Source organism: Leucoraja erinacea, chromosome 21 (assembly GCF_028641065.1).
Source record: "Leucoraja erinacea ecotype New England chromosome 21, Leri_hhj_1, whole genome shotgun sequence".
Lineage (NCBI taxonomy): Eukaryota > Metazoa > Chordata > Chondrichthyes > Rajiformes > Rajidae > Leucoraja > Leucoraja erinaceus.
In genome coordinates this window covers 8,049,368-8,073,930 of record NC_073397.1, presented here as the reverse complement: position 1 = coordinate 8,073,930, position 24,563 = coordinate 8,049,368, and the positions used below count along the sequence as shown (strand labels likewise).

At 42.1% G+C, this 24,563-nt stretch overlaps 1 protein-coding gene across 3 annotated transcripts in view; it reads left to right on the top strand.

The window, feature by feature from the left end:
• Window positions 1–21,193, top strand: part of ctsa (cathepsin A) — a 37,829-nt gene extending 16,636 nt beyond the window's left edge. For all 3 annotated transcript variants that reach the window (XM_055652041.1, XM_055652040.1, XM_055652043.1), the window contains exons 7-15: window positions 1,448–1,539; window positions 2,707–2,791; window positions 5,469–5,560; window positions 7,326–7,410; window positions 8,668–8,816; window positions 12,205–12,280; window positions 14,019–14,108; window positions 16,989–17,090; window positions 18,995–21,193. In XM_055652041.1, coding sequence (XP_055508016.1) covers window positions 1,448–1,539; window positions 2,707–2,791; window positions 5,469–5,560; window positions 7,326–7,410; window positions 8,668–8,816; window positions 12,205–12,280; window positions 14,019–14,108; window positions 16,989–17,090; window positions 18,995–19,078 — 855 coding nt within the window. In that variant the 3' untranslated portion in view covers window positions 19,079–21,193. The remainder of the gene's footprint in view (window positions 1–1,447; window positions 1,540–2,706; window positions 2,792–5,468; window positions 5,561–7,325; window positions 7,411–8,667; window positions 8,817–12,204; window positions 12,281–14,018; window positions 14,109–16,988; window positions 17,091–18,994) is intronic.
• The last annotated feature ends 3,370 nt before the right edge of the window (window positions 21,194–24,563 follow it).

The window sequence follows — 24,563 nt, the reverse complement described above, 5'->3', positions numbered from 1 at the left end:
TATTGTGAGCTAATGTTCTTAAGGTAAGGAGACTTATCCCCCCCCCCCCTCCCCTTGTCCTGGTGACCTACATATGAATCTAATCCCAAAATACATGGTTGATTCTGGATGTCTTCTGGACAACTAGCGATGGGCAGGTTTGCTACTAGAGCCTGAATGAATAAATGATACTTTATTATAATGTGGGAAGAGTCGCCACATATTGGGCACCAACAGAGTTACAAAATTTTCTGTTTAGTCCCCAACGGTCCCCTTTTGTTCTCGACAGCCCCCCCCCCACACCAGGATCCCCTTTGTTCTCTCAGTGGCGCGTCCTGCACCCATGCCGCCCATGTGACCTCCGGCACCCACGCAGCCTTTCTCAACCACCGGCGCTGGCCTCGTCCTCTACCGCTGAGGTGTCCTCTCCTGACCGCTCTGCGGCTCCGACCTGGAGTCCAGCCGCAGGGACTCACCGCCCTGCTTCTCACGGGCCGCGGCCTCCTGGGAGCGTTGTTCCATGACCTACATCCGCGAACAAATGTAAAATTAAATTGCTTCTTCATTCTTCATAAAACAGCACCTGGGTAGCAGTTGAGAGCAAGCTCTGCTGTAGCCACTGGGTTAGGGACGAAAGAACAAGTCAGCAGCTACTGTCTGAACTAACTCAATCAATTTACAATGCAAAGTTGGAGATCTGATCTGTGCAGGTTAATGTTCTTCTTGACTGGTGTTCAACTGCAGACAATCAGAGGTGGTTGTTTGGTTTGAGTGGCAGGAATTTCTTTTTCTATTCCAAAATACTGTGTTGCTGGTATAAAACACTTTAATGCTGCAAATCATTGGTCTTCGAAAACGGGAGTGACCCAACCAAAGAATTTAAGGTTAAAAAGATTTGGTAGGTAGACACATGATTTCCTTTGATTGGAGATTCCAGAACAAGGGAACTATCTCAGCATTAGGTCAGCTCAAGGTCAGGAAGCACCTTTTTGCATGCATCACAGAACATTTCTGGAATCTTCTCTATGAGGATATTGACGCTTCAGAAAATGCAGGTGGCACAGTGGTGCAGCAGCCGTGCTGCTGCTGCCTTAGTGCCAGAGATCCAGATTCTATTCTGACTACGAGTACTGTTTGTACGGAGTTTGCACGTTTTCCCTGTGACCGCATGGGCTTCATCCAAGTGCTCCGGTTTCCTCCCACATTCCAAAGATACGCAGGTTTGTCGGTGAATTAGATTCTGTAAATTATTCCTTGAGTATAAGATAGAGAGTGTGTACAGCGCTATTGTACACAGACTCGGTGGGACAAAGGGCCTGTTTCCAAACTGTAACTCTAAACTAAAACAAAAAAAGTAAATGTTTGATTTTAATTATGAAAAGTTGTCAATGAATACAGGACAAAAGTGGAATTTGAACTATGAAATGACAGAATGGTCCGTAATAACTTCAATACACTTTTATTTCAGGGGATGGCTGTTGGAAATGGATTATCTAGCTGGGAGTTCAATGACAATTCTTTAGTGTACTTTGCATATTACCATGGGCTGTTGAAATCCTCGTAAGTACAAACAACTCATTTTCTCTGCAATGTTTCTGTAACACGATTTATTTGGATTAACGAGCATGCAGAACATTTGGTAGCGCTGATGGGCCAGCCTTTTTACATTGTAAGGCACTGCTCTAAATTTTCCAATTCAAGCAATTGTAACAGCGTTAAAATATAGTTTTAGAAGCTGTTGTAAATTTTAGATCGAGGTTGATGATCTGCAGCCTGAAGAAATACAATGTGAATTAGCTCACTGTTTGGTTATTGTCAGAAATCACTTTCCCTAATATTAAGTAAATAAAATCAGTGAACAAGATATGGAGGAAACAATTCTTAAATACTTTGTTTAAATGAAAGTACAGTGTGTCACAGACATTGGATTTGAGAAGGAATGTGAAATATTGCTTGTAAATAATGAGGGAGAATGCAATGAGAGATCTTTTGCTTTTAGAGCAATGGAACTAATATCAATATATAAAATGAAAACTATCAGTGGTAGAATTCAAAGGTGTTTTATTGCCACGTGTCGAATTAAGGTACAGTGATATTGGTATTAGCATACAGCCATACTAAAAGAAAGCAACAAGACACACAACTGCATCCAAGTTAACATAAACATCCACCACAGCGGATTAACCTACACCTGCAATTTTTTGATGGTCGTCATAAACTCCACTGTGAATTTTATGATGTCAGTTGTCAGGGTTTAAGAGTGAGAAGGGTAGAGTCAAGAGTCATACAGTATGGAAACAGGCCCTTCACCCAACTTACCCACGCCGACCAACATGCCCATCTACACTAGCCTTGTCTCCTTGCATTTGTCCAATATCCCGCCAAACCTGTCCTATTCAAGTACCTGTCCAAATGTTGCGAATTCTGTCCAAGTGCGATGTGTGATTTTTTTTTTTCTCTTGCTCTCCTTTTGCCATTTATTTTCATGCAACATATTAAACCTTGGCGTGGATAGTTGAACACATGCCTTGATTTGTTGTCTCGGCATGTCAGTGAAATTCATCCAACCACTGAATACCATTTGTTTTCCACATTTTATGCAATAATTCCTATCTGCATCTTGCGATTAGTTATCAACTTGTATTTTCTCCCCCAAAGTAAACCCAGATTATTCAGGTAGAATTTAGGGGACTAAATATTTAATTTATTGTTCACAATTTGCTTTAGGCTTTGGTTGGATCTCCAGAAGTTCTGCTGTTCTGTGGGAACATGCAACTTTCATAATAATAAAGATAAGAACTGTATGTTAAAGGTGAGTATCACTTTGCAGATTTCTCCCACTTACAATCATTTTTCATATCATTCCTTCAATCTTTCACTGTGGCTGTATGTTTTATCTCCGGTTGTCCCCTCTGCAAGTTATCAGTTCATCTATTTGTTATTCTTTCAGAGAGTGAGTTGCAGCTTTACTGAATTTTAATAACAATATCACCATACACTTTTTTTGGGTCGTTTAGGATTTTGATTTCTGACGCTTCCATAAAGGGGCTGCCCCACTTTCACGACCTAATTCACGACCTCTGCCGAGCTTTCCCTTGTCTCATACTTGCAGCATGGTTGTCACGAGGTCGTAGGTAGGTCGTAGTAGGCCGTGATGCTAGTCGTAGGTACTCGTGCCATCTAGTAGGTCGGGCAGTTTTTTCTAGCATGATGAAAAATGTCCATGAGTAAAAAAGGTCGTGAATTAGGTTGTGAAAGTTGGGCAGGCCCTTAAGTAGAAATGGTTCCTTCATATCCTTTCCAATAAAACACCTTATTTATTTTGTGCTCCCATACACTTTACATATGATAAACTAATTGTTAATTAATCCATCACATCCATTTATCTGCCTCATGTGGATAAAAGACACAAGGCTGGTGTTGCAGTTGAAGGAACATTTAGTTTAAAGCCATTTGAAAGGTGGGCTGTGCCCTTCAATCTTTTGGCATTTTGTTTGCACAACTTAATCTGGAGCATCAGTTCAACGTTAGTTTTGAGAAGTCTGACTTCATATTACAAGGAGTTAATGTAAAACACATTTTACAGAAACGCACTTAGCTCTTTGAAACTAATGGGGTTCGAGAATTTGTAAGAGGTGGAATAAATCTCTGCCTTTGAATTTTTGCAGTCATGGCTACGTAAATTAATATATCTATATAATTTTTTTTTAATTAATATTTTTATTAGAAGCAGTGTACAGTAGTATAAACTGCGGACATATGACAAAATACATTTATTGTACATCTTCATCTTAATTTTGAGAAAAAAGAAATAGAAAAAGAGAGAAAGAGCGGGAAAGAGAGAAAGCGAAAGAAATAGTGAATGTGTAAACCCCTAAACTACCAAAGAGTGTAGTCAAAGAGTGAATGAGTAAAAACTTAAAAAAGAATAAGAAGACAAAAATGAAATATAATTAAAAAAAAAGACCAAAACGTGTTGATATACCTGCTTCATTTCTCACCCATCACCCCGTCCGTAAATCGGTTTAATTCCAAAGTTGTGTTGCACCATACTATCCTTCTAATGAATCAATGAAAGGAGACCATATCTTTGAAAATTGCTCCGATTTTCCTGCTAAGACGAGTTTCATATCGTCAAGATGTAGCGTCTCAGACATGCTTCTGCTCCACGTAAATTAACATTGATCTACATTCCACCCAGACAAATACAGTCAGGATGACTACTTTCTTCATTTTCCGCATTTGTATTCATAGAATCTGGTAGCAGAGAAGGAAGCTTGTTGCTCATCCCATCTTGCTGGCTCTTTGTAGGAGCTAATTAGTCTCTTTCCTCCGCACTTACCTCATGGCTCTGCAAATAAACTCATTATAGCAATTTATTGTTGAATCTGCTTTCACCATTCAGTACTTGCATGAAATAATTACCCACTTGTCCTTTTGGTTCTTGCATTGCCAATTATCATCTCTGGTTCTATTGGTACTCCAGTGTGTGGAAACCTTTTTTGTGTGCTGTGTTAGAATACTTCATTAATTTGAATAACTTTGTCAGAAAGCTCTGTTTCCAAACCCACAGCTGTGACCCATAGAAGGATAAAGGCAGCAGATTTTGTGGGAACATCAACACCTACATGTCCCCATCCACGTAGCACATTGCATCAAAACATATCACTGTTCCTTCATTGTTACTAGTTCTAAAGCCAGGCATAACATTTGTAGGAGTAATGCACAAGTCCAAACTGGCGGGTGATCATTGCCTTCTCACGATGGGCAACAAATTCTGGCCTCGCCCACGGTGTTGGAAAGGAACAATTTCAGCTTCTTTAGATTCCGGTCTAAATGATTCCCGCATCTAATATAATTCTCCAAGGCCTGATGTCCTCAGACTATGCTATCCAGTTTAAACTGAGAGGTAAACAGTGACTATGGAAAGTTAGCATTAATTCTTATGTCTTGTATTCTTTTGCAGTGATTTAATCATGGGAATCTTACTGTATGTGCAAACCAGCATCTGTGACCCAGTCCATAGTGGTTAGAGCAGGGGTGGGGAACCTTTTCATGTTGGAATGCCGCATTAAGTTAGCTGTAATCTAATAAGGCCGCATCCAAGATACTTCAATCAGATATACTTCAAAATGTACATTATTTTGTTAAAATAGCCCTCATGACTTACTAATGTTTTAATTGTGGCCATCAGTCGGGGAGGATTATTTTGTTGAATCTTCTTTTACTCTTTGGTATTTTAAATACATTCATTTTAAGATTAAATTAAAAATAATAAAAGACGAACAAAAACATATTAATAAAAATAAAAGGATTTGTTCTACAAAATTTGGATTCATTCAAAAGGCCACACTTAATGACCTAGAAGGCTGCAGGTTCCCCACCCCTGAGTTAGAGTATTGAAAGGGTAAATTTAAGTTGCAGTATCATTTTATTAACCTGGCCAAAGGACAATGAATTTTGAAGATTAACACATCTTTTCTTTACAGGTTAAAGAAGTGTTTCAAATTGTATGGTACTCGGGTCTGAATGTATACAACCTGTATGCTGATTGTATTGGTGGAGTCCCAGGCACATTCCGGTAAGGAATAATTGAGCAAAGGTTTGAATTTGGAAAGACAATTAAAGGTTTGGTATCTAATAATTTAGATGGGTAAATATTACTATGAGCAAGACCAGGAGGCAGATTGGGGATCCGATGCCCCTGGATCTCTTCAGCAGCCCATTGTTGGTCCCCACGAGAAATATTAGACAGTCAGAAAGTGTGAGTGAGAATCTGTGGACAAATATTCCAGCATTAAGGAAAGTATTTGAGGAGATAAAGTGGGAAGCTCAAAACCGATGGCTCCTTGTTTTACCAAGAAATGCATTTATTTGTCCAGGTTTGCTTGGAGGCAAAACAACCGTAGAAATGTTGGCTTCAGGCACCAACTAGGCCTGCCTGAAATGCGTTTAAGTCCCAATTACATAATGCCTGATCTGTAAATTTATTTGGAAATATAGTCTACTCGGCAAACAAAAATGTTAAACTTAGTACCTGTGGGAAGTCAGTGGGGTTGGAAGAGCTATGCATGTCTCCCACTTCACGTTTTTTCTCTATTGCTAGTCGGGCAACCTAGGCAGCTTTTTAAGTTGCCAAATGACAGTTTAGGTGGTCATCTAAGACGGCTTGTATGACGCGATCGATAATGTGCTCGGACCAAGTGCGTAGTTACCAGTCGGAATTATGCTCAATGAAGCATTCACATGTTATTTCTGCTTTGAATAAAGTCACAAACTAAACATATTCACCAATCAAGACATGAGATATACCACAATGATATGCAGCAAAATTATAATACAGTATCTCAACGCTTTTTACTCGTGGCAATGAATGCAATTTCTATTATTTCTTTCCACTTCCAAACAAAAATGTGGTTGGATTATTCAGGGTATGATCAACCTCGGTGAGACCAAGCGCAGGCTTGGCGATCGCTTCGCACAACACTCTGAATCTGACCTTTCTGTCCTGGGCCTCCTCCATGGCCAGAGTGAGGCCCACCGTAAATTGGAGGAGCAGCACCTCATATTTCGCTTGTGCAGTTTACACCCCAGTGGTATGAACATTGACCTCCAATTTCAGGTAGTCCCTGCTTTCTCCTCCCCTTCCCAGCTCTCCCTCAGGCCACTGTTTCCGCCTCTTCCTTTCTTCTTGTCGCCCCCCCATCCCCCACCCTCATATCAGTCTGAAGAAGTGTCTCGACAAGGGAGCACAAATGTGTGCCCATTCCCCAAGTAGTATGAGGGGAAAGTGCAAGACCATCCCGCACGGGGTTGGAGATCGACACAAAATGCTGGAGCATCTCTGGAGAGAAAGAATAGGTGAAGATTTGGGTCGAGATCCTTCTTCCCTAACTCTCAGTCTGAAGAAGGCTCTCGACTTGAAACATCGCCATTTCTTCGCTCCAGAGATGCTGCCTGTCCCAACATTTTGTGTCCATCTTCTGCCAAAACCAGCATCTGCAGTACCTCCCTGCACTGGTTGGACTTTCAATGGAGGGGAAGACTATGAAAGGAAATACTAATATTAGGAATCAGATTTTTTAATTATTTATTTTACAAAGGTAATTATTTATTTTTCATTGGGTATGGAATTGGAATGTGCCTAAATATCATGTACATCAGGTTTTGACCATGCTGAACATTCCATAACCAGCAGGGACAATTCAACAGATTTTTGAGAATTTATTCTGGAAATTGGGGTTACAGTTTGTATCTGATGAAGGGGATGAGGGAGGTATTATCTTCATATGGAACGATATGTGTTAAACCAGTAAATGATGTGCTGTTTTTTACATCTTTCACAGCTTTGATGAAAATCAGAAGCAACTGGTTTTATATGATTTGGGAACTCTGTTTGTCAAAAATGAAATGAGTCTTATGTGGAAGAAGGTAAATGTGTGTTGTCTTTGTCCATATAAATATGGCCATTGGAAAATTCAACAATAATTTGCATTCTTATTGTGTCTATTGTCATAGTGTGCCCAGTAACCCTTTACTTTGGTCTAATCGGGTATCAATCTACATGAGAGATTGAAGCAGATATTCAAAAGATTAGTCTAAGAAGTCGGGGTTGGAACAATCAAAAGATGGAAGAGAGTGGAGAGACAATGGTTTACAGAAAGAATTCTAGATCTCAGTGTCGAGACAGTTGAAAATAAATTCAGAAAATTTCCCCCAGAAATATTTGACCATTGTGGAACCTGTGAAGGATGGATGGTAAAAGTTTGATGCCGTGTTTAGCTGTGGTTCAACCACTCAGAGCAGTCTGCTCCACCAAGGCTGATCTAATGCAATAAAACAAGTCGATTGGCTGTGGGTCTAAATAAATAGTTGTCAAAAAAAAAGGACCTTGTAAAAAGATCCCTCCATTGAAATGAAGCAGAAATTAGAGAAGCAAAATTGATGAAATTGGACATTAACATCGGAGGCACAATTTACAGAATCTGTTTTCCTATTATAACATGCCCAGCACATCTTGCAGTTGTATTGAAGTCAGTGGTCCAAACACTAACTTGGAGAGCAGAGTTTTGAATCCTTACGTCAATCTAACTTGCATCGCTTCAGTCTCCAATTCCTCTCCTGTGTGCCAAGATGATGAAATATAACAGCAAATTAGGAAAGGGCCTGATTTATGTTCCCTCTATTTCTATAAACACTCTTTCCAGCAAGAGTTGCAAGCTCCTCAAACCTGGATGATACTCCCTTGTCCTTGGAGGACTACAGGAGTTCACTGAAAATTTCCATTTGGTAGGTAGTTGATTCATTTCATTTTCGCCACTTTTTATTTTCAGGCTTTTTTTTCTCGTGGTCACATGCAAAATGTGTTTCCTCTACTTTCAGTTAAAGTCTGGGGACATTCAGATTAGTGATTTACATTTGAATCTGGTGAAAGTAAGGGAGGTGTTGCACTTGATTCTTTAAGAATAAAATGATTCTGTTCAGTACCTTGTGGGATTATTCTTTAAAATCGGACCTGAATCAGTTCTTTCCACTTAGTGGAAGTGATGAATGATCTGACTCGTGCCCCACTTGCAGATCTGGCAGAGGTTCAGGCATTCTCCCTGCAATATGATTACCAGAGCTGTACCAGCAAACTCAGTTCTTGAGATTCATATCTTACGCTCCTGTTTTATGCATTTACTATAGAAAATTCACGACATGTATCAGAACGACAGGAACGTTCGATTGGACCCCCCGTGCACCAACACAACTGCCTGCTCCAACTACTTGAATAGCCCAAAAGTACGAAATGCTCTGCACATTCCACCCTCTGTGCAGAAATGGGAGATGTGCAGGTAAAATCTTGTCTCTCGCATTCGCTGCCTAGTATTGCTTCATAGTTTTGAATGCTTCTGCAGAATTTCTTGTGGCTTGCTTGCCTTCTGCTGTGATTTTACAAGGTGGGTGTGACCTGTTTGGGGAGGCCTTGGTTCCTAGCAGTTGTCTCCCTGTAAACACAGTTGCATCTGGTAAATAAATTAACCCAAAATGTAATTCAAGACGATAATCGTCATCGTTATGAAGTCTGTTTGCAAATGGAATCTTTCAAAAGTAGTATTGTGATCTGTGTACAAGGTAAAAATGCAGTTGTGCTGCAGGTGGCACATGTGTGCAGTAACAGTGTGTTCACATTGAGTGACCGTAAACCCGTTTATCTGAATTCTTGTGCAATTATCATTTATTATATTTGACTTTAGACTTAGAGACTTAGACTTAGATCCTTTATTTGTCATTCAGACCTTTCGGTCTGAACGAAATGTCGTTGCCTGCTGCCATAAATGTAATAATAAACAACAAAACACACAATAAAGACAAATTAACATCCACCACAGTGAGTTCACCAGGTACCTCCTCACTGTGATGGAGGCAAAAATCTTAGGGTTACTGTCCCGGTGATACCCCACCGGGCGATGGTAATCAGTCCCGCGGCTCACCGAGCTCCGCGAACGGGCCGGTTCAAGCTCCGCGGCCCGGGGTGGTCGAAGCTGCCGCCCTCCAGTCCAGCGGACACAGCTGTTGCCGCGGGAGCTCCGGAAAACAGGCACTAGCCTGTGACCTGCGAGCTCCCGACGATGTCATCCACTGGCCTGCGGCCGAGCCCCGGATTCAGGTCGCAGCCGCCAGAACGCCGCCTCAGCCACTGGAGCACTGTCTCAGCCCTGCGCCTGGCCGCCCTCACGGGAGCGCCGTCCCAGCCCTGAGTCATGCCGCTGCCACCGGAGTGTCTCAGCCAGCACCGTCCCAGCCCCGCACCGGGCCGCCCTCACCGGAGCTCCGAGTCGTGCCGCTGCCACTGGAGCGCTCGAACGCCGCCACAGCTCGAAGACGGCCAGCCTCGCGTTGATGAGTCCTGGCTGGCTCTGCCTCCAGAGCCTCGAGGTCGGTCGCAGGTTGGAGGCCGCCAGCTCCGCCATTAGGCCTCAGCGCAGACGGAGGCCGAGAAGGGGGATACGACAAGAAAAAGTCGCATTCCCCCGAAGGGAGAGACAGAAAGCCCTGTTTCAGCCCCCCCCCCCCCCACACACATAACACAGCCTAATAACTAAAAATGTAACTAAACAAGACAAAAAAAACAACAACAAAAAGTAAAAACAGACGGACTGGAGGCGAGCCGCAGCCGTTCAACCGTTTGGTATTGCATGGATCCTTTACATGTCCTGCCTTGTCTGCTGGTGAATCTGGCTTTCAGCAGTCACTATCATAGAATTCATGTGCCAGGAGAGTACTGATTCATTTTTGCCAATAAAGTGCTATTACCACATTCCAGCACTGGCTTCATAGTGCTGTAGGTTTTTGCCCTTTGTACACATTCAACTACTTCATAAATGAGATGACTGACATTATTTTGATTTGTGAGCTGTGTCTGTGAATCATGCCTTGTTTTATGGGGAAAGGTCAGTTCTAAAAATAGTGATGGCCACTATTTGGTCAACAGGTCTGACAAAAGCCTCGTTTTTTTGGTTATTGAGTGGAGAAAAACAGTCAAGAGAATGTAATCCACAGAACTGATTGTTTTTGACTCACTAACCTTTCAATCAGTGGCTTCCAGATCCCTACCACTTGCCCCTCTAATCCTTCTACCTGTTACTTTAAATCTTTGCCCCCTCTCCTGAGCTCCCTGTTGAGGGAGATAGGTACTTCCTATTTATTCTACCTAGGCCTCATAATTTGATGCACTTCAATTGTTTCCCTTCGCAATCTTCTGTTCCAAAGAAAACAATCCCAGCCCATGCATCAATTGGGCAATGTTCCAGTCCAGGCAATGTCAATGTAAACCTCCTTTGTGCCCTCTCCACTTCAATCAGCTCTTTCCTGAATGAGATGACTAAAACTACAGCTTGCATATTATTTTATCCATTTCTATAATAGCCTCAAGTATGCCTTGATTATACTTTAATTTGCCAATTTTCTGATTGCATTAACCTGGTTACCTTTATCTTCCTGAAGTCGGAAGCTTTCCTCCTCCGTCAGCCACATAGTCTAGTACAGTGTTAATGTGCTTGCATTGATCTTTATCCACTATGCATGGCACCAAACTCAAACGTTTAATGTAGTTCAAAGAAGATTTGTCCATTTAACTAATTATACAACAGCATCAATAGGAGGCTACTTGTTACTATGAAAGGTCATATCAAATAGTGAAATGTAGAATATGCACAATTGTGGCCAATAATTTAATGGACTGTGTAATCTTCTTAGATTTACGAAAGATGCCATTCACTTTTTCCTGCTTGCGATCTATCTCTTCCTAATTTAGGTGAATCTAGTCTTTATCCCCCAGGTCCTTCCCCACCACCACGACTGGCATCACTTTGACAGCAACAGTAGATCATTGATCCTACCCACCTGGAGTTCAGCAGCACAACAGTCTGGGGGAGAATTGTGGCTCTGGCGACATGAGAATTGTCCTATCCTCCTGATCTATTAGCAGATAATGGGAAAGCATAGCCAAACCACTGCATAGGTTTATATTCTCTTGGCATGTGTGGATCATAGAATAATAGGATCCATGGTATCTTAAGATCTCTGTGTATTTGGGGATTGGAATAACACCTAAAATAAGCACAATATTTGTTTGCTCTTGATTATTTGACATTGGAGTAATTTTATCTAATTGGCAAAATTGGCACTGGGAGAAATGGTGCTCTCTATCCTCCCCAAGCAGTTCAATGAACTTTGAAGTCATGTGGGAGCAAAGGTTAATTTTAAAATGGCCTCCATTATTTTACCGCTGTGCATTCATGTTCTGAGCAAACATGTTCTGTTTTCTTTGGAATGGCGGATGAAAAAAAGTGAAACCTGGTAGTGCAGTGCAGCATTAACTGTTCCACATTCTTGCATGAGAACAGCAATATTACAGGGGATGGTCATACCATACTCAATCTGTGTACATGAACAACTATCCCATTACATCTTTGTGGCCACCAGTTGTATGAATGTGAGGGTCATTTATAACTTTTAAACAAATATCAATGCTTATTAAGGCTTCATCCATTATTACTTTTTGGAATGACTAACATTATTGACATTTTGTGTTAATTCAGTGGATAAGATCACCGCTAAAATCAGGAAGTGCAATTTGGGGAAGTTAATAATTGCAGTATGGTCTCAGGAAATGAAATATTTGTAATATTTGTAAATATTTCTGCCACTTGATTATGTGAACTTTTTGATCCTGTCTAGTATGAAAGTGAATCTGAATTATCGAACTCTCTACAGTGATATGAAGGATCAATACCTGAAACTATTGGCTGCCAGGGTAAAGACATTTTTTCTCATTCCGCTTCACTGTTTTATTCCAAATAGTCAATCAATCAATATCAATATCAGTTTTATTTGTCACATGCACATGAAGTGCAAGTGACATGAATTTGCCAGCAGCGGTACAATGATTAAGTTGGGTTTACTGTCATATGCACTAGTATGGTGAGGTACAGGTGCCACGAGAAATCTTGTTTGCAGCAACATCACAGGAACATAGACAAATATACAAAAACAAATAGCAGAACATTTCTGAAAGTAGGACTGCAAAAAAAAAAAACACATTCGTGCAAAACACAATTGAAAAATTGACATACTCATGGTAGTGCAAGAGAAGGACCATAGTGTCATGTTGCCAAAGTAAGATTTGGGATGTCCTGGGTGATAGGGGGTCCTTGACGATAGATGCTGCCTAGAGATGCCTTCGGTGGTGGGAGGGCGCTCCCTGCAATGGACCAGGTTGAGTCCACCACTAGTATAGGTCACTAATCCAGCTTGATGTAAAGCTAGATTTATTGGTGATTGTCCATGATTAATGCCCCAAGGCAACCTAGTGACTTAGTGAGTGTCCCATTCTGTGGGGACAACCCTGCCTGGTCATCATGGTGTTATAATTGAGATTGGGTCACTGTTCTTTACATTCAATGGTATTTTCGTTCCTGACCCTTTTGAAATTTGGTCAGCTGAATTCATTGACAATGAGGAGGTTAGAGTAAGTGACTATAACACCCGTGTCACCATAATAAGGCTTAAGTCTAGATGAGTGAAGCTCGAACAACACTGAAAATACTCAACATCATCCAGAACAAAGGGGCCCACTTAATTGGCAACCTATCCACCATTTATTCCATCCGAGCTGTATTGTGACCTACAAAATACACTTAAATTATTTGCTGAGACTACCCTTTACAGGTGTCAGAGGTTATGGGGAGAAGGCAGGAGAATGGGGTTAGGAGGGAGAGATAGATTAGCCATGATTGAATGGCAGAATAGACTTGATGGGCTGATTTGCCAAATTATGTTCCTATCACTTATGATCTTATGATACCCAATAGCAATACCGAAGTTGCAACCTGTACCACCAAGGAGGACAATGATAGCAGGCATAAGGGAACTACTCCACCATCCTGATTGGGAAATATGCTGTGGGTCTTTCATTGTTAGATCAGAATTCTGGAACTCCCTACAAAATAAATTTTGGCTCCAACAAAAAAACAGTTCAAGAAGATGGCTTGCTGTCATATTCGAGGGCAGATAAATGCTGGCCTTTCCACGATGCACAAATAGTTAGACTTGCTTTCCTGTGATGAAAAACATTATTAAATTTAATAAAAGTAAACATTATTAAATTCTTAGCATTTTCTGTTGATGTAACTTACACACGCCTGAATGAAGTTTCAAGAATACTGAAGTTACTCTGCCCAAGTGACCATGAGTGCCAGACCAGTAAACATTAGGAGGCTAGACACTTTGAGATACATTATCGGCCTCTTTTGGGGTTTTATCTTGCCATGTTCTATGGTTTTTTTCCTGCTAAAATTGACACGTTCAGGTTTTCTGCATTATACCTGTTCACTCACATAACCTATCAATATCCCCTTGTAACCCCTCCTTGTGTATTCTTCACAGGTTACTTTCTCATATCACCTGCGGTACATACTGTTCTTAAAATAATACCTTGCGTATTTTCTCATCTTCCAGATTGATAATTTGTTTTTGTTTAATTCTGTTTCAAGCAATACCAGATCCTTGTGTATAACGGAGATGTGGACATGGCATATAACTTCATGGGAGATGAGTGGTTTGTGAATTCACTTCAGCAGAAGGTAAGGTTATTATTGCCGTTCAAGGTTTGTATGTATGTTGTATGTAGTTGTATGTAGCATAAATCAGATGTGTGTGGCCTGGAGTTGCATGTTAATCTACATGTAATTGTGAGCAATAGTTACAATACACAGAGTCTGGGAGATATACCCGGGACTAAAAAAATAAGGATATACAGATGAAAGTGGTGCAGTTATTGTATCTGTAAATGAAGTGTTTTGTAGGTATTTCAATGCAAACCACTGCAGTTCAAGAATAAACAAGTCAAACTGGAATTATAGCAGTGTCTGTGGTAACTTCAAGGGTATTACCAAACAAATATATTATTATACTATTCAAGAAGGACCTGCAGATGCTGGAAAATCGAAGGTACACAAAAATGCTGGAGAAACTCAGCGGGTGCAGCAGCATCTATGGAGCAAAGGAAATAGGTAACGTTTCGGCCCGAAACGTTACCTATCTCCTTCGCTCCATAGATGCTGTTGCACCCGCTGAGTTTCTCCAGCATTTTTGTGTACCTTATTATTATAGTAACTGATTTTGAACCTTTGAAGTGGGAAGTGTATTGCAGAAGACAATATAATAATCAGATAATCTTTGTTGGTTCGGAAATAAATATTTGTCAGGACAGCAGAGATTAGTATGTGGACCGATAAAGACAGTTGGAGCTTGGGGTTATTACTCTGCAAATGGGCGGCACCTCTGATAGTGTGAAACTGTGCTATACTGCTATTGGTTTTATTTTTTGCTCGTCTCTGGAGGTAGACTTGAGCGCACAACCTTTTTGAGACAAGAATGCTACTCTCAGAGCTATAATAGCCTTTGGGTTTTGGAGGCATACGAAAGGAATGGTGGGGAAGTGGGTTCAATTGGATAGCTGCATAGGCCCAATAACATCCACCTGCATGGTTATATGGCACATCTTCGATTATAAATAATAAGAAATGATACTTAGAGGGGAAACAAGTGTGTAAAATATAAATTATTAATTTTACTATATGAAACCTGGCATGACCAGGTTTCTGGGTACACATTTCCTGGTAAATAATAAGAGGTGGAAATAGTTCAGCATCCCTTAATTAGGCAGCCAGTGTACAAGCCCCTTTATGGCAACAGTAGGTCCAAGTCTACGAAGATCCCACACAGTTGGTAAGTGGGACCTAAGTTGTTTTGAATGCTTAAAGTGCAAGGAATCATTGATCGTGTTGTCTTGCTTGTGAACAAGATGTGTCCAACTTATGAGTTAGCCATTATCAACCACTGGGATCTGATGTCTCTGTTATGAAGAATCTACAGAGACTACTCAATGGAAGTGCAGGAGATGATGAGGCTTAAGGAATTTTGTGTTTGAATTGTGTAAGAAGGAAATGCAGATGCTGGTTTAAACCGAAGATAAACACAAAATGCTGGAGTAACTCAGTGGGACAGGCAACATCTCTGGAGAGAAGGAATGGGTGACATTTCGAGTCGAGAACTTTCTTCAGACGAATGGATATGGAGTATCACAGAGAGTGTCTGGGGGTGATGAGGTCTACCTTGATTAGGAAGAAGGTAGAAGGGTCTCGACCTGAAACGTCACCCTTTCCTTCTCACCAGAGATGCTACTTGCCCCGCTGAGTTAGCCCAGCTTTTTGTGTCTATTTTTGGGTTAGAATTATATATTCTGTGCATCTAGATTATTATCCATATTACTAGAACTCTTCTCTTGTTTGTGTGTATGTATATATGTGTGTGTGTGTGTGTGTGTGATCTGGGCATAATCTGTTAATTCCTAATTTCTTCCAAACGCTAGGCCACACTCTTCCCATTTTCACACATCCTACTCCCATTTTTCCCTGGAGGCGATAAACAGCTTCCCATCGCACTTCCACCTGTATTTCTGAACTTTTTGATCCTTGAAATTTTATAAACAGCCCAAATTCACCCATTTTTGAGGGAAAAAAATCAGACTGACGTGGCAAGGCAGGACAGGACACTCCGGGATGGACGGACACTCCAGCGCTTGCTGTGAACGAGGAGTGGCGGTGGCTGCTGGCCACCCGGTGGCCGCCTGGTACCTGGTGGGGAGGCTGCTGCCGCAGGCCGAGCCCCGCGACTGGGCCTGGGCTGGAGCCAGGCCTGGAGCTGCAGTGAGGGCTGAGCCGAGCCCAGGGCTTGGGATGGGGCCATGGCCGGGGCTGAGAAAGAAGCCGCCTGTGGAACCAAGGACAAGCGTGGGTCCAGAGTCTGCTCTGCCCCCCCTCTCTCTCTGCCCCCCCCCCCCCCCCCCCCCCCCCCTCCCCCCCCCCTCCCCCCCCCCTCCCCCCCTCCCCCTCCCCTCCCTCCCCCCCCCTCCCTCTCTGCCCCCCCCTCCTGCGCCCCCCCTCCATCTCTGCCCCCCCCTCTGCCCCCCCTCCCTCTCTGCCCCCCCCTCTGCCCCTCCCACCCTCTCTCCCCCCCCCCTCTCTGCCCCCCCCCCCTCTCTGCCCCCCCTCCCTCTATGCCCCCCCCTCCCTCTATGCCCCCCCCTCCCTCCCTCTATGCCCCCCCCCCCTCCCCCCCCCCCCCATCCCTCTTTGCCCCCCTCCCTCTCTGCCCCCCCTCCCTCTCTGGGGAGTGGTGAATATTGGGACCTATGGGTGAGTGGTAGAATATTGAGTTCGGGGACCAGCCCTCCCCCTGTGACACAGCGCGCCCCCACGTTGGGGGATGGGAACCAACGGGTGCCACTTGGACTAGTATTTTATTAAAGGTTGTTTTGTTAAGGTATTTTGGGTGTCTGAATTCTTTGAATGTGTCATCAGACTTTCCACGAGGAGCAGAGTAATAGAGTTGTCACAGCTCTGTGGGACATGTTAAATGTTCAGTGTTATCTGCCTACACATGTTTAATTTTTCCCACAGGACCAGGTGAATCGTCGGACGTGGCTGTACAAAGATGAAAATGGTGATCAGGTGGGAGGGTTCGTCAAGGAATTTGACAATCTTGCTTTCCTGACTATAAAGGTACATCCTTTCAATGTGTGCATGAATGATAAATAAAAACAATGCTGGAGATGTTCGAAAGGACAGGCAGGATCAATGTTAAAGAGAGGTAATGTTTCAAGCCAACAGCCTTTCATTCGAACTGGGTCAAAACTTGTAGGCAGGTACAGAGACAGGCGTAAGCAAGGCCAAAAGATTTGTTAGAGCATCGATGGACCAAACGCCTCATAATTTTGCTATTTAACTTACTGGCTGAAATGTTGAATTCATAATTCTAGATTGTAACCTCGGCCCCATTTTATTTTCCAGGCAGGTACTGAGAATGTTTCTGTCATTACTGTTTACATCCCTTCTGAAACCACTACCCTTTCAATTGTACCATTTCTCTGTCCTGCATCCTATTGGAAACCCTCCCTTTTGTTTGTTCCAGCCCTGACTGTACTGGTTTTAAATGGAGAAATCCCCCAGTTCTGAATTTTTTTTTAATAGTTGAAACTTTGTTCCTGACACCCAGTGCTTGGTTACTGCCTAAAGTGTCAAATATTTCTCTCTGTTTCTCTTGGCCATTTGGATTCCCAAACTTCATGAAAACATTTTGCTTTTATTTAGCATGGTTTATAACACTGCCAATATGTATGTTGGCTTTTTGAAACAGTGAGTGTGTACTCTAACGTAGCTAGTGGATAAATATACTTGATCTTTGGACAGGGATGAAAGTAATTTATTACCAGTATGGTAAAATAGATTTTATTGTACATTTAACTCATTTGTACTGATGGACGTAGGGATGAAATGCAATCCTTCTGAGTCAAGGTTATAAATAGTAATGAGCCAAATCAGAAATGGAGTGGAAGTTTCCCAGCTCCCATAAACACCAGGATATCATGAATATTATCAAATCCCTTTAGCCCTCTCCCCTGTGCATGTCAACTGGGTGGCATAATTTCAAACTTTCAGATTATCCTCTTGATTAAAATCTCTCTCTGGCCTTCACACTTCACCCTGGCAACCTTCCAAAAGGAAGGTCAGTCCCAGGAAAGTACACTGTTGGAGTTTAGTTTAGAGATGCAACATGGAAACGAGCCCTTCGGCCCCCAGAGTGCACGCCCACCAGCGATCACCTGTACACTAGTTCTATCCTAGATGGTAAGAACTATTTATAGACCTACAAACTATTTATTAACCTACAAACCTGCATGTCTTTGGAGTGTGGGAGAAAACTGGAACACCCGGGGAAAACGCATGTGGTCACAGTGAGAACAGACAAAATGTACAGACTGCACCCACTCAGGATTGAACCCGGGTCTCTGGTGCTGTAAGGCAGCAACTCTACTGCTGCACCACTATGCTACCCTTGAGAGTGGGAGTGTTTAATGTTTGCAGACCTTCGCTGAAAAACCTGGCCTTAATGTATGTCACGAGGCAGTAATGTACCCTGCATTTAGGGAAGGTGATGTCACATTCTTGGAATCAACCTCCTAGAGGGTTATAAGGCTGGAGAGAGTTTATTGATTAATGAGGAATCATGGGGCGATTTCATCATGATCAGAATTGGATTCCTCCAGTTCCACCAACGTTCCCTACTTCTTCAATGCCACTGTAGGCTGCTGAAATCAGCCACTGAAGCCTTCATTTCTGAAGTTCCCTTTTTGCCTCACTCCCCCATTTGGAATGCTGCTTGAACCTGCCCATGGCGTTTGGAAATGTAATTCAAATGCACGTTTTTGTTAGAGGATTGAAAAGGGAAACCATGAGTTGACTACACATGCAGAATAGACACTTGAAGCCAGGAAGAGTTGGTGAGAATGCATTTAGTTCTTTCAGCAGGGAAGGAGACGATAAAAGGTTTGAGGATACAGTGGATTTTAGTGATTAAGCAATGCCTTTGCATTCTTTATTTCACCATGAAATTGTTCAATTCCCAGGGAGCGGGACACATGGTGCCATCGGACAAACCAAAAGCTGCCTTCACGTTCTTCAGCCGCTTTTTGCACAAGGAGCCATACTGAGACAACGGACAAGAATTCTGCACAAAGTGTAAACAAATATTAAGGTAGCATTTCTGGACATGTGTGCACTCAAGCAGGGAGTGGGTTTGTAGTGGGTTCTGAGGCGGTATCTTAAAGGATTGGGCAGTGAGCAGTTTCTGAAATGTCAGCTTCACGCCAGGGAAAATTACTCCCTCTAAACACACTCCTTCACTTCATACACATGTTCAAGCATTATTTACCCAAGATAAGCTTGGGCTACATTAATTAATGATGGCTTTATTCTTTAAAATGGCAGAAACAAGATTTAAATCATTTCCAGACTATCTCTCAATAGGGACAATCCGCCTCTGCCTGGCTGCACATTAACTGCCTGGCCAGGCCTTTCCTGTCTCCGTGATATTAATTAGTTCTCTTAAATTCACAACAGGACCATTACAGCTCACCTTCCAACCATTCGCACTACTGTCAGTAAGAATATTCATAACGTTATCTCGTGTGGAAAGTCTCTACAAATAAATAAGCACTCCTGGGCTGCACCTTGCAATTATTGGCACTCTTGAGACTGACTGATCTGCAATTATCAGATTCAGATTCCGGATTCAATGTTAATTGTCATTGTCAGTGTACAGTACAGAGACAACGAAATGCATTTAGCATCTCCCTTGAAGAGCGACATAGCAAACGATTTGAAGCGTTTGCTATGTCGCTCTTCAAGGGAGATGCTAAATGCATTTCGTTGTCTCTGTACTGTACACTGGATATATCAGTGTTAGAAGAGAAACATATGGATACATGTATGGAAACTGACCTCCGTGCAATCAACCACTCCTAAATTTATTTATCTTGGATTCCAGTTCAAAAACTCAAATGATAATTTTTAACCATGAGAATTACAATTCCAAACGTGTTCTAGGGAATGAATGAAACTGGCAATTCAAATAAACTGCAAGCTCCTCCGTTCTATAGCAATTTAGCAGATTTTTAGCAAAAGTGCAAATTTGATGTATGTAAAGGAAAACAAACTCATGTCAACTTCATACGGCTTGTGCAACTAAACTTTGTTTACCATTTGAATAATTTACACTGTGTTCTTCAATATCTCTCGCAAATCTAGAACAGCAAGGTTCACGGATAAACCTATCTAAATTTTCACTGTTTGTGCATTGTAGCATTTCTTGTACACAGTACAGGTACTTGTATTTTTCCAGTAAAGGGGGAGAAATTGTACATTAGCTTTTGCCAACACATTTACAAAGTTGAATACACACCGAGGTTATGATTTGAAATTCATTGTTTGAAAGAATAATGTAGATTTCTGTGGGAAGGATAACTGTGATTGATATAAGATATGCTTTGTAATAGATTAGTGACTTAAAAGATATGTGCACTATTTAGTTTCAAATGTAGTAATTTTAATAAAAAATGTTCCGTTGAGTATCTGGTTTCTTAAAGAAAGGGATGATTTATGATGGACTTGTTTAGGCTTTGCTCCAACCAGAAGCTTTGACTCATCAACTTTATGTTTTCTCTACCACACTTGTTGTATAACCTTTTCATTGTAACACTTTTAAATCCTGCCTGTTTAGCTCCCTGTTCTCAGTTTTCTCTTCTAACACTGATATATCCAGCGACAGAAAGTGGACTAAAATAGCTTGGAATGGCTCTAACTTGGAGCAGCAGACGTGACAATAAATGGCTCTACCATAAGAGGAAAAAATGAATGCAATTGCCAAAACATTAGAAACATTGAAAATATTTAGTAACAACCTGCACTTTCACGCTTAATCCATTGTGTCTAAGCACTACCCACTATATTTCATCAAATTAGACCGTACTTTCATATTTGTAAAAGCAAGAGAACTTTTGTACTATTTTCCCTCTGACTTCAGCACTTTGCACTGCAAAAATGTTCTTTATTGGTTCAGTCACTATTGTGAAATGTTGGAAAATATATAAAGATCAGCAAACGAAAATTCACCTGTTAAATTGCATGATGGGTTTAATTGAAGGGGGACAATGGACAGGTGCCCGAACCTCTTTAACAAATGCATTTGGATTTTTATGTACACCTGATGATTCTGATGATTCTTGGCTTAATGCTAATGCAAATAAATGAATTTTATTTTGTTTGTATTTTTTATTTGTGATCCAGTTTGAATTGAAATTTGTGTTTTTATCCTATCAGGAATCTGATAAACTAAAATGTATTATTTCTTTGAGTAGGAAGGAACTGCAGATGCTGATTTAAACCAAAGATAGGCACAAAAAGCTGGGGTAACTCAGCGGATCAGACAGCATCTCTGGAGAAAAGGAATACGTGACGTTTTGGGTCAAGACCCTTCTTCAGTCCCGACTCGGTCCCAAGAAGGGTCTTGAACTGAAACATCACTCCAGAGATGCTGTCTGACCAGCTGAGTTTAATCCAGTTTTGTGTGTATCTATTATTTTTTTTGAGATGAGTTCTTTCTGTCACGGACATTCATTTCCTCTTCCTAGTTGTTCTTGATAGGTGGTGTGGATTCAGCCTTAAACTGATGCTATTCATATGTTGCCATTTCCTCAATTTTTAGGGTATTCCAGAATTTCATTCCAGTAACACAAACAGAATGATGTGTAACAGTGTGCTTTAACGTGATGGCATTCCCAGTTGCCTGAGTTTGTGCCTTCACATACGCCAGGACATGCATTTGGAAACCATATTGGTTTTCAGCTGTAAATCATTTCAATACTGGAAACTGCAGGCACTCAACAGAATGGTGCAGTGGGTAGTACTGCTGCCTCACAGCATCAGGGACCTGCGTTTGAGTGTGACCTTGGGTGTGCTGTCAGTGAGAGTTTGCAAATTCTCCAAAGAGTCATACTGCGTGGAAACAAGCTCTGCAGCTCAGCTTATCCATGCCTCACTGCACAGTGCTTTAGTAACTCAGCGGGTCAGGCAACATTACTGGAGATCATGAATAGGTGATGTTTCGAGTCAGGATCCTTCAGCCAAAAACTTGTCTTGACTGTTTAACTAAAATTTCAAGTAACCACTTTTTATTCACCTCCCATCACAGATATGACTTTTAATGTTTTGTTTAATTCTTTTGTTTGTCTTCAAATGGTACCTTTTAAAGTAATTGGGATTATCATCCAAATTCTTGCCCTTTCCAGACTATTTTAATCCTTCCACCATCATCAGCTACATCTTCAGCAACCAGAGCTTTACGATTTGAAATGTTCATCCATGGTACAGGGATTGAATTGGAATTGCTCTCTTATTATTGAGGGATATGGCTAACAAAGATCTGAGGTCTAATCTCACCATCCTGGATGTGCAATTTGACCAGACAATAATCCAGATTTAAAATGATTTTTGATAACTACAATGCTTCAGTAATTGTTCTTGTTATGGACCAACCTGGTTCATTAATGTCCTTCAGAGGGGGATATGGCTATTCTTATCATAGCCACTTCACCATGGTAACATAGAAAATAGGTGTGGAAGTAGGCCATTTGGCCCTTCGAGCCTGTACTGCTATTCAATGTAATCATGGCTGATCATCTAAAATCAGTAACTTGTTCCTGCTTTTTCCCCATATCCCTGAATTCCGTTAGCCCTATGACCTGGCTTATTGTCTGAATTCAAATTGCACATCCAGGATGGTGAGATTAGACCTCAGATCTCTAGTTTGTTAGCCATATCTCTCATTAATAAGAGTAATTATTTTATTATGCTGGGTCTAAAATATCCCAATAGCCACTCAGATCAAAGGCAATCAGGGATGGGAAATAATTGCTGAGCAAAGGAATATTCCCCACCATGGAGTAACCGCCGTGAGGGAGGTGGGGGGGGGGGGGGGGGGGGTGAACAATGGACAATTGGGGGGGGGGGGGGGGGGGGAGGGAACAAAGGACAATGGGGACCCGGGAGAACAAAGGACAATGGGAACCCGGCTTGGGGGAACCGCTGAGGAGGGGGGGAAAGAACAACAGGAGGAGCCGGCATGCTTTGTAACGTTGTCAGCGCCGTAGGTGGCTGCTATTTGTAAACATTGGGTATGCAACAAAGAATTTCACTGTGCCAAGTGACAATAGGGGGGTTGCACGTAAGGTCACTGGGTCATAGGGCTTGACGCACAGAGCCGCTCAATCCATCTGGAGGACATCCGTCACTTCCGGTATATGTTAATAATGCTAGAAACGCGTACTTTCCTACCTGTTAAAAACCGCCAAAATGTTGAATTTTTGCACTGAAAAAAAATTATGGAAGTCGGGGTAAGTGTGAGAGACATGTACCCAACGTTAGAATTCCAAAAGTAAAGTGAAATGAAGGTATAGAGAAACGAGAACTGAAGGAACTACAGCAGCTAAAGTGCTTGGCCGTGCAGATATTGGAATTGAAAATATTGGAAATTATCGCGTTTGCTCACTGCATTTCATCAACAGTAAGGCATTATTTGTGTTTTTTCTTGATTCCTTTGGTATCTAAAAATTCTCAGAAGTGATAAATCTGGCTGTAAATTTTTCTTCAGATGCGTTTTCATTTTGTATGTAAAAACCCACTTGGGAACCATGGGCGATTTAAAAAAATTACAGCCAGATTTATCACTTCTGAAACTTTTTAGATGCCAAAGGAATCAAGAAAAAACACAAATAATGCCTTAGTTAATGAAATGCAGTGAGCAAACGGTCAATGTTCGCCAAGCACTCTGGCTGTTGTTGTCCCTTCAGCTCTCGCTTCTATCTACTGTCATTTCTCCTCACTTTTGGAATTCTGAAGTAAACTAAATGTCTCTCACGCTTATCCCGATTTCCATAATTATTTACAGCGCAAAAATCGACAATTTCAGCGGGTTTTAACGGGCCCGCTACGCTGGAAACAATGGTAAGTGCCTACCTGCAGTTCATCGTGTGTACTCCATTTGGAGTAGCGTAGCAACAGTACGGGTCATGGGTCGTGACCCGACTGCCGTGAAACCTCCCTATAAAGTATTCCATTCCATCTATTTGGGGCACTGGCTCACAAAAGGCAGCCAGCGTCATAAAGGAACAACGCGACCCTGTTCTCAGCGGCCTCTTCTCATTCCCCTCTCCAACCATAGATGAGGCCATCACTCATGTCTCCTCGGTACCCCGCAGCTCCGCCCTTGCTCCCCCTCCCTCTAGACACAAGAGACAGAGCCCCCCTAATCCTTACCGTCCACCCGTCAGCCGTAACACATAATCCTCCGAAATTTCCGCCACCTCCAACGGGAACCCACCAGTAGCCACATTTTCTCATCTCCACCACTTTCCGCCTTCAGCAGAGACTGTTCCCTCCGCAACTCCCTGGTTAACTCATCCCAAACCACCCCCTCCCCAGGTACCTTCCCCTGCAACCACAGAAGATGCAACACCTGTCGCTATGCCTCCTTCCTCGACTGTCCAGGGCCCCGACAGTCCTTTCAGCTTAGGCAGAGGTTCACTTGCACCTCCTCCAACCTCATCTACTGTATCCGTTGTTCAAGATGCGGATTCTTAT